General features: G+C 45.4%; 1 protein-coding gene across 1 annotated transcript; it reads left to right on the top strand.

Annotated features, from left to right (window-relative positions):
- Positions 1–873: 873 nt before the first annotated feature.
- On the top strand, positions 874–8,035 carry LOC136657535 (zinc finger protein ZFP2-like). The gene is made up of 3 exons (XM_066634450.1): positions 874–969; positions 6,275–6,338; positions 6,945–8,035. Exons 1-3 carry the CDS (start codon positions 874–876, stop codon positions 8,033–8,035), a joined length of 1,251 nt encoding a protein of 416 aa, XP_066490547.1.
- Positions 8,036–10,840: the final 2,805 nt, after the last annotated feature.

Raw genomic sequence — 10,840 nt, 5'->3', positions numbered from 1 at the left:
TTGGGCTAAAGAGCCCTCCTTCCAAATACATGAACTCTTCACAGTCTTGAATTTTCTTTTTTAAACATGTGGAATTGTACAAATATGCAATTCTGCCATTTGCAACCTGAACTAGTACAGTTCTGGTTATGGTATGACTTTTTCTGAATGTATATATTGGCCCTAATTGACAGTGGTCTGTGGTGACTCACTAGGTATTGATGGGTGATAACAGGTATATACACTTTATTCTATGATATTGTCTCAGTTTTTGTATTACTTTGTCATCAGCATTTATCAATCAAAAAATAAATCTTGTTTGGGCCATCTGGATGTTAAAGAGCTATAAAGACATTTTATGAGCAAATCAATTTTGTGGTCTAATCAAGTGGACAGCATAGCTTCTACTCCCCCTCCCTGCAAATATAGCAGAATAGGTTAAAATGACAGAAACCTGGCTCAGTTTTCTGTCATTTTAGTGCATACTTTCCCTAGTACCAGGAGGGAGAGATATGCAATTTTGAACCTAACCACTTTTGCTGAAGAGGAATGTCATTGAGATAACAATTCCAAGTGAATTTTTCTTCTATTTTCTGAAGATGAGTTTTGGAAACTTTCTTGTCTCTCAGCTTTGGGACTAGTGATGTGGGTGAAGGATGTGGATGAAGAATGTGGATAAACTTACTAAACATGCTTCTGAACCTAGCCAGGAACAAGACATTGAGATCCTACTTAAATATTCAGAGTAGCCTACAGAAAAAAAATGGACGGGAGGAAAGAACACTTGCCCAATTTAAACTATACTGGCATTTTCTGGAACAAGTGAAAATCAGCTTCTTCCAGAAAGATTATCACCAAACTGTGTGCTGCAGCAAATTCACGGGGTGCCACGGGATGTCTCCAGTGGCCTCTTCTTCTCGGTTCTCCTGGGTGATCCAAGATGGCAGCGCTCAGGAGAGCTGGGAAGAAAAGTCTGCTATGAAAGAAAAGGTACTGTGATCACAGTAAGTTTGGAAATCACTGACCTGGAGGTATTTGACCATCATTCCAATTTTCTCCCAGTAAAATTTGCAGGAACTTGATTAATTTTCTGGTCATCGTCTGGACATCCATGAAATTAGCCAAAACTGTAGATTAACAGCCCAATCCTATTGGGCTCAGTCACCAGCAGAAGGCATGTTCTGCTGGTGGTGACTGTTGCAAAGCAGCTGCAAAGGGCACACCAGCAGAGCACAAAATAGCATACTTCAGGAGTGCCAATGGGAAGGCTTGATTGGGTCCAGGAAGGGGGTTCATATTTGGTGGCTGCTGCCTGCTGCTGCTGCTAAACTCACTCCCTTCTTGAATGTGATCAGCCCCTATCTTTTTCCTGTTGCCTTCCTGTTCTGCCACCCTTCTCCGGGCTCCCCTGCCATCCTACCTGGGTCAGGAGGTCTGCAGCAATCCTCCAGCCTTCCTACCAATGCTCTGGCATTGTGCAACTCTGCCAAATTTGGGCCTTTGTGGCTGTTTGGGAACTTAAAAGAATACATTCTGCTTTAAACCTAGGTTTAACATAGCATGTATTGAAATAGGTGTGTACAGACTCCCGTAATATGATCAGATTTTCTTTTCTGGATCAAGGCGATATTTGTGAATCATCTCTAAACAAGTTCAGGAGAAAGGAACTGGTGAGGAGGAATGATTCAGACATCTTTTTTTCCCCCTTCTTCTTCCACAAAGTATCTAATTCTCCTTTTCCCTCAGAAACGTTGCTTTAAAGAGCTCCCAAATAACATCGCAACAGCCTCTATACAGCAGCAGCCTTCCAAAGCTTCTGTGAAACCAGATAACCTTTCAAATCCATTTATCAAAGCAGTTGCATTTTCCACATCAAGGCAAAGTGACAAGATAATAAATATTGATCAAAGAAAGTTAGTCTCTATCTATAACATTATATTGCATTAAGAAAAATAACTCCCCCAAAATACCTTCTTGCATTTGCAGGAAGATGACTATTATTATTATTATTATTATTATTATTTAGAAATTGTTTGTTTAACATTTGACAGCCACACAACGGACAGGCTACTGGATTGCACGTCAGTTATAAAACCATTGACCGTCCAATCCCATGCATAACTGTTTGCTTTTCAAAAGTGTGTGAGTTATTTATATTTATTACTTGCTTATTTATTAAGCATCCCAAACCATCAAAGATAAAAAAATTAAGGCGGGCCTTGCCCAAAGGTTCACTATCTAAACGGAGGCGTCTTACAGTGGTGGGTAGTAAGCATTGGAATCCACCAAGGATCTTTTTTGGAACTAGTGTTATTACCTTCTGTCATAAATGAGAAGTGGCCTGTTTTGCAGATAACAGCAAAGTATTCAAAGGGCACAATCCTAACCAGGTCTACTCAGAAGTAAGTCCTATTGAGTTCAATGAGACTTACTCCCTGGAAAGTGAGGTTAGGATTGCAGCCAAAGTGTCAAAAACTCAGGTGGACTGCAAAATGCACCAAAGAGCTCCAAAAGGACTTCTCCAAACTGGATGAATGAGCAAAAAATTGCAAATGAGTTCCAATGTAAGTTTGCATTAGCACAAGAAGTTGGGCTAGATGGACTTTTAACTTGATCCAGGAGAACCCTTCTTAGATCTTTACCAGGATCTCCTTGTTCACCACATACTTGCTAGCCGTGGTGAGGAAAACACATGTTCTTATTCAGCCCAATATTCAGTGGTTATCATAAATCAGAATTGTTGAAGCACTGCATTTTAAGTATCATTTTCCACTCTGTTTCCCTTTGTTAAACTCTATTTTGATATATATATAATATGTATATTTTAAGCTGCAATTTTTGGTGTTCTAAACCGCCCTTGCGGACTTCATTCATTAAAATTTGAAATAAATAAATTATGGAAAATGAAATAATCATTTGTTATTTTAATTTGTTATGAAATCAGTCGCATCAGTCATGCTGTTTTTATGTCTTGGTGATATAGAATTTGTGATGCCAGGGCCCATGAGAGGGGGGTGCAGAGGTTAATTGTACCTGGACCCAGGTTCAAAAAGGGGGACCAGGAGCCAAAGGAGTTGTCCTGGGGTAAAAAAAAAAAAAAAAAAGAGGGGGGAGCATGGAGGCCAAAGGAGGAGAGCCAGAAATTTTGTGGGATCTCATAAAATATTTGCATTTATATTATGTGAAGAGTAGCATTCACATTTTGTGCGAGCCTACATCGTTTTATTTATTTTCATTGGTAGAAAATTCTGAGCCGATGGGTTTGGAAATCATGATCCAATAGAGAAGGGAAGTGCCCAAAAGAAACTCTGTACCCCCTGATAAAATTCATCCCTATACTTTCCCCCACCTTTTACAAAGGTCTATGGGGAAAGAGACCTGGAGACAAGTGGGAAGCAAGCAGAACTGCTGTGGGATCACTGGCAACAAAAGTCAATTCCATCCTATTTTTTTTTCTTAATGTGCCTACTGGGCTCTGCACCAAAGAGAAGGCAGGCAGGCAGTGAGTCACAGCCAGTGGTGGGATTCAAATAAATTAACAACAGGTTCTATGTCCTAATGAGCAACTCAGCTTCAATTGTCTGCCGCAAAGGAAGTTGAAAGACTACGGCTGCACTCCTATACTGTACAGTACACACTTTCCTGGGAGTAAGTCCCATTGAACATAATGGGACTTACTTCTGAGTAGACAGTCATAGGATTGCACTGTAACTTTAATACGCAGCCAATGTCTAAATCCAAATTGCAAGGCTGCAATTCTATCCTCTATAGTCACACTTACAGGGCTCTGGCCACTAGTTTCCAAGGAGGATAAACATGCGGCTGAAATGCACACTTCAAATGGACATTTTTTTTCTTGAATTCTCAAGGCAGTTGTATAATGAAATCAGGAAGGCACCAAGAAGAGGAGGTGGGAACTGCCAGGGCTCCAGGTTACCTACCTCTGGAGACACCACAGCAGCATAGCACCTTCACATCTGCACAAACCAACTTGCTGCACTGGGCTTTGAGCTGGGCCTCCTTCCTTCTCAGTGGGAACATGGTGATTTTTACCAGAGCAGTCAATCCTCTCAAGGATCCAGTTCACTTTTAGTGGTGAACATCCAGTCAGCAAAAGTGAACTGAGCACATAGTCTGACACCTCATCATCAACCAAAAGCAACAACAGCATAGTAACATCTTTACATCTCCCCTTCTTTTTTGTTCTATTACAGCATTCCTCAGCATCTGCCTCTCACCATTTTGCATGGCCCACCTCTGGGAAGTACAACTGGAAGTAACTGGAGGCCAGACATGATGCAACAAACCACGGTAAGAGGTTCAGGCTACAATCCTATCCACTTTTTCCTGGTAGTAAGTCCCATTGACTATAATGGAACTTACTTCTGAGTAGACATGCATTGGATTGGGATCCCAGGGTAGATGGGAGGACTTTTTTGAGTGCAAGCAAAGCAGAACTGAGCCTCCTACCACTGTTTGTTGCATTGTATTGTTGGTCTCACTGCCAGGCAGTGGAGGTCTGGGGGTGGGGCCCTGCCATGAGTACCACTGGGCACCACCTCAAGTACTACTGGTGGTATGTGTACTACTGGTTGAGAAATGCTGCTCTATTGCTTTTACCACCCAGCCCCAAAAAGAATTCCAGTGAACTCTAAAGCTTCCCCCTCCAACTTCCAACTCTGCAATCCAATGCATGTCTACTCAGAAGCCCAACAAGTTCAAGGGGAGTTGTTGATTTCCAGGGTTTGAGAGAGAATGGCAGCCTTGAAGGACAGTTTCACTAATGAGCAAAAAAGTACTATGAGGGGACTGTTCTTCTAGGTTGCTTTCCAACAGGCAACAGCAGATACCCATCACTTTGGTCTACTCTAGTGGCGATTCTCCCATAAGTTTGAGGGCTGCTACTGACCAGATAGTGCAAAGTAGGGGCCTGCAGTGGATGGGGTGGCAGGTGAGGCACAACCTCCCCACCACAGTCCTTCAAAAGTGTTGCAGCTGTGTAGGTGCCCAAGCACCCACAACCCAGCCTAAAAATGAAAATTAACAGCACATGTAACAAGCCTTGCAGGTTTTGAGGTTCACCCTGATCACAAGTTCTTCCCAGTGCTTCTCCAGTTCTTCTTCATTAGGTGATAAGACCTAAACCCAATTTGCAAACTTGTTCAAAAAATGTCTAGTCAGTCTGCCATTTCACTTGGGGGGGGGGGTGGGAGGGGAGAGAGAGAATAACCTAAAGGAACTTTTCTGCTAGAGAAGGAGCAATGCTAATTCAGGGCTGCATTGTGACTGCTCAGGTGCTAGAAGAAAGCCTCACTGAGCACAATAGGACTTACTTCTGAGTAGACATGCATAGGATTGTGCCCTAAGGCTGCAATCCCACTTCCACTTTCCTGGGAATAAGCCCCATTGGCTATAATGAGATTTACTTCTGAGTAGATATGCATAGTATTCTGCCCGAAGGCTGCAATCCTATCCACACTTTCCTGGGAGTAAGACCCATTGAACACAATAGGACTTACTTCTGAGAAGACTTGCATAGGATTGTGCCCTTAATGAAGTAATGTTTTGTGCCACATTCCTGCCTTTTTTTAACCTGAGGAATTTCAGCTGTGGGAGCATCGCCTCTTTATGTCTGATAGTATATTATACAATCAATGTGTGACAACACATTGTATTGCATTGAAAAGATCCCAGGCACAAAACTGCATTCCCAAACCTGTCAGTCCCTTTTCTATCCTCCCTGTGCCATAGCAACTCCAGAATCTTTAGTTAGATTAACCCTTTCTTTTCTTGTTGTTCCAAATGTATGTGTGTGCATTAGATGATGTCATTTTATATAGACAGCAATAGCTTTATTTATATAAATTGTTTTATAATTTTATTGACCCATGTAAGTGGTAATTGTTTGTAGTTATTAAAACTTTTATTCTTTTTGTACCTTATGTCAATTACATATATATAATTGAAATAATTTTTCTGGGAACAATGTTACTGCCCCTCTCCTTGCGCCTGCCAAGCCACCTAGGATGCTCTGCTATCACCACCCCCTCCCCTCCCCGTATAGGCATTGAGCCCCATGCCAGGACACTTAGGGCGCAATCCTATCTTGTGCTGGAACAAGCGAGCCAGGAGGCTTGCACTGTATCCAGTGCAAGATAGGGCTCCACAGTGGCTCAGCCAAAGGTAAGGGGAAACTCTTCCCCTTACCCCTGGGTAAGCACTGCAGTCCCTATGGGGTTGGGATCTGGCATAACAGCTGAATCCCAGCCCCACCCTCTGCCCACCCTCCCCCCAGAATGCCTCCCTCCCACCTTCCCCCTGCCCACACCAGAGCCTTGTGTTGGCCAAGTTCGGCCAAGGTAAGGTTCGCCCTGCAAGCTGCCATGGTTGCTGGATGCAGCCTCTGTGTGCTGGCGTACCTCTATGTACTGGTGCAGCTTGCTCTAGAGGAGGTGTAAACGTGCTTTACATACTAACTCATAGTTAGGATTGCGCTGTTATACAATTAAGTGGTGTACCACTACAAACCAGACACTAACCCTGCCTGTAGGTAGACAACAAGTGTGTCGTGAGACTACTTATGCCTCTCCCAAGGCAGGATTCCTGATTGCCTGGATGACAGGGACACTAGGGAGGGGGTTCTGGACTGGAAAGGGGGTGAGGCAACATATGCTTCTATGGGAGACCTCTGTATAAGGGGTTCAGTCAGTGCCAGTAATGAGGTGGTAGTGGCAGGATGCAAGCCTGAGGGCTCTGTCATCATAGTCATCTACTGCCTGGTCTGGATCCCAGCGATGAAGGGAACTTGGGAGAGCACAGGCACACTTCACAGATCCCTGTTAGACACTCCACACACACCCCCCGTGAGTCGGGGCACTGGGGGGGGTCATAGACATCACACTTCCCAAACTAGCTGCAGTTTCCTCCTTTGGTCTCCTAATGCATTTCTTTTCTTATTTCAACAGCATCTGTTTGGGACCAGATTGGAAGAAAGAAGGAACAGACTCAGTCTTCACAGCAAAGAGTCAAAACAGGGGAGAAGCCCTTTAAGTGCCATGAGTGCAGAAAGATCTTCAGTCGTGGTAGAGCACTTATGATCCACCAGAGAACCCACACAGGGGAGAAACCCGATGTGTGCCAGCAGTGTGGAATGACCTTCAGTCAGAGTGGTAATCTTACAATCCACCAGAGAACCCACACAGAGGAGAAACCCTATGTGTGCCAGCAATGTGGAAAGACCTTCAGTCTGAGTAATAGTCTTACAATCCATTGTAGAATCCACACAGGGGAGAAACCCTATAAGTGCCAGGAGTGTGAAAAGGCTTTCAGTCAGAGTGGTAGTCTTACTAGCCACCAGCAAACCCACACTGGGGAGAAACCCTATAAGTGCCAGGAGCGTGGAATGACCTTCAGTGGTCTTACTAGCCACCAGCGAAACCACACAGGAGAGAAACCCTATAAGTGCCAGGAGCGTGGAATGACCTTCAGTCAGAGCAGTGGTCTTACTAGCCACCAGCGAACCCACACAGGGGAGAAACCCTATAAGTGCCAGGAGTGTGGAAAGGCTTTCAGTCAGAGTGGTAGTCTTACTAACCACCAGCGAACCCACGCAGGAGAGAAACCCTATAACTGTCAGGAGTATGGAATGACCTTCAGTCATGGTAGAGCACTTAAGATCCACCAGCGAACCCACACAGGGGAGAAACCGTATGAGTGCCAGGAGTGTGGAATGACCTTCAGTCAGAGTGGTAATCTTATTAGCCACCAGCGAACCCACACAAGGGAGAAACCCTATAAGTGCCAGGAGTGTGGAATGACCTTCAGTCAGAGCAGTGGTCTTACTAGCCACCAGCGAACCCACACAGGGGAGAAACCCTATAAGTGCCAGGAGTGTGGAAAGGCTTTCAGTCAGAGTGGTAGTCTTACTAGCCACCAGCGAACCCACACAGGGGAGAAACCCTATAACTGTCAGGAGTGTGGAATGACCTTCAGTCAGAGTGGTAATCTTATTAGCCACCAGAGGACCCACTCAGGAGAGAAACCTTGTACAGCTTAGGAGTGTTAAAATAGGTTTTGTACTCAGTCATGCAAATATTTGTTTGCATCAAGATGTTTGAAAAATTCCTGCTATTTCTGCAGTATTTGTTTGAAATGTTGATGAAGTATCTTGTTTGTTCTTGTTTTTTGAAAAATAAAACATGTACAAATTGGCTTGTTATTATTTGCTGGGGTCTACAGACTGGGCTTTGCTCAGTCATTGTCCAAGTTGGGGTCCAGCACCAATCACTATGATACAGTGAATCCTCAATTTAACAGGATTCCACCAACTTCAGAAGTCGATTTCACCGACTTCAGAAATGAACACTTTCTGTTCCATTGAAAGTTAGTTGTATACATTGTGTAAATGCGCATCTCCGTTGACTTCAGTGTATTTGGATTTAATGGACTTCCAGTGTTAAAGTCCTATTATTATTCTTCCTAACGTCCTTCCTACTACCAACTTCATTTTCTTTATTAGGTTCCTTTTCAGGATTTACCTGTATGACTGAAATTCCCAGCACATAAGGGGGAATTGAACTTGCTACATGACCATGCCTTCCTGAGGGCCAGAACCAGACCCACAAGCAATCAGATGGCCACTGTTTGATCAGTCTCCTTGGAGATGGAGTTATTATCTAGAGCCACAGTCACTCTGCTTATTCCATTCAAGTCAGGGATCTAAAGCAGCTCTTAATTGTGGTACATCCAGGCATTGCCAGCATAATCCATACATGTGTGGTGGATATCCAGACACTCATTAGATGAGGGGTCCTGTGATGGCAGAGCCCATGGGAGGAGGTGCAGGGGGTAAATTGTACCCAGGCCCAGGGTCAATGGGGGGCCCAGGAGCCAAAGGAGGGGGCCTAGAAATTTCCAAGGATATTCCATTTTCCTATCTCACCCAGACTTACTGACCATGTGGGATTCCTGCAGCTCTCACTGCTCAGCCTTTGCTGCTGCTGACACACACCATTTTCAACCCAGCCTCCCGCAAGTCATGCTGGGGGTGCCACTGTGGGCTACACCTTAGGGACTGTAGTCCCAAGCCATATGTACATGACACTCCTTAACACAGTGTCAAATCAGGAGGAAAGTGGCCTGCTACAGCAGCATTTTGGCTTGTTGATCCACTTTCCTTGAAGGAGCGCATAAGAGATCAGGGACACAGCTGCAGGATTAGAGCTGCTGCAGAAGTAAGTTTTGATACTTGGACATTTCCTGGGATCTCAGCTGGCCTTGCAAAAAAATGGAGGCCAGGCTGACTGAGAGACCAGGACTACGGGCAAATAGACCTGGGATCTGGAGCCTTTTCAGGCTGTTGCCACCCCTTGCCTTGTTATGCCCCATCCCTGCCCTGCCCTGCCCCACCAGTCCCCATCACCCCCACCCCCATGCACTGTTTTGCCCCCTCCCCCTTTGGGAAGGGAGCCCAATGACTTGGTACCCCCAGATAAGATTCCTCTCAGAGGCCTTGTGTGATGCATAGTGTGAAACTTATGTTGCCAATATCAAAGATGAAAACGGAACTTGAAATACTACATGCGAATCATACAACCTGTCACATCTAAAGTGCTTTATGCAAATATCTTATTCCAACCTTGGTTTTTTTTCTTCCCACATGTGAAATGTTCAACCCTTCCTACATCTAGAAAACACAAGCCTCAGCCACAGTTCACAGAGTAATAAAGCAAAATTTAGATCTCCTCAGGAGCAAGGGGCTCCTTGGGAGTAGGGGAGCATTACGAGTACAGCCTGAATCCAGCCCCCAGGCTGGAGGTCCCCCTGGGAGTAAGGCCTGAGATCTCGCAAGATCTCAGGCCAGTCACATAGCTGGGCTGGCTGCTGGATTCATAAGGAACCCAGCAGGCAGAGGGAGAAGTCACTCTTCATTGGGAATGGGCTCCTGGAGGATGGCCAGGGGAAGCTACAGCAACCCCACTACCCTTAATCAGCCTGTCGGTTACCTTGGAGGGGCGGAAGCTGTCCCTCCATGTAGATCCCAACCTGAGGAGCAGCAGGAAGGGGAGAGGGATGAAGATACCCAGGGAAGGCAGCAGCAAGACCACTAGGTGTGGGGCGACCCAAGGGGACCAACTTACCCTGCAATTGAAGGGGTGCAAGGGAACAGCTGCTTACCTGCACCCAACCAGCCTGGGGGCCCCCAACCCCAATCCCCAGGCAGCATCCAAGCAGCTGTGAGCCTCTTCACAGGACACCAACAACCCTGCCTGGGCAGTGGTACCTACCTACGGTGAAATGTGTGTTGACTTATGGACTGGCGCAACAAGGGGTCTGATGAATGTGAAATCCATTACCCGAATAAATATTTATTTATTTATTTTTCACATTTTTATACCACCCTTTCTCCAAAGAGCTCAGGGCGGTGTACACAGCTGCTCCCCTCCTTCTGCCCTCACAACAACCCTGTGAGGTAGGTGAGGCTGAGAGAAAGTGACTGGCCCAAGGTCATCCAGGAAGCTTTATGGCTGAGGGGGGATTTGAACCTGGATCTTCCAGGTCTAAGTCCACCTCCCAAACCACTACACCACCCTGGCTTTCCCAAGCAAGCAAATGGTCTCTGTGGTCCATCCCTAGGAGAGGGAAGTCATCTGCACCGTGTCCACCCTCCCAGTTAGAGCCAGACCACCGGGGGGGGGGAGTGGGAAGGTGGGGTCCCGCCATGAACGTCACAAGCACTCTTAAGGAGAATAATGTCAAATTCAGCAAGAAATGAAAGAAGCTTTGGCTAAGCTGATGGCAGGAGAAAGAAATGATAATTACTGAAGCCTGACTTTGTGAACTATTTACAGGTTAAATGGTG

This window comes from Tiliqua scincoides, chromosome 7, assembly GCF_035046505.1.
Source record: "Tiliqua scincoides isolate rTilSci1 chromosome 7, rTilSci1.hap2, whole genome shotgun sequence".
Classification (NCBI taxonomy): Eukaryota; Metazoa; Chordata; class Lepidosauria; order Squamata; family Scincidae; genus Tiliqua; species Tiliqua scincoides.
Note: the sequence above shows the minus strand (reverse complement) of the source record. Positions and strands in the feature narration are given on the sequence as shown.

Bases quoted from the DNA above. Each gene is read 5' to 3' on its own strand.
- LOC136657535 (XM_066634450.1), top strand. From the start codon at position 874: ATGTCTCCAGTGGCCTCTTCTTCTCGGTTCTCCTGGGTGATCCAAGAT. The intron at 970-6,274 runs GTACTGTGATCA...CCCTCCCCCCAG, and splicing joins AGTCTGCTATGAAAGAAAAG to AATGCCTCCCTCCCACCTTC. The intron at 6,339-6,944 runs GTAAGGTTCGCC...TTATTTCAACAG, and splicing joins GTTGGCCAAGTTCGGCCAAG to CATCTGTTTGGGACCAGATT.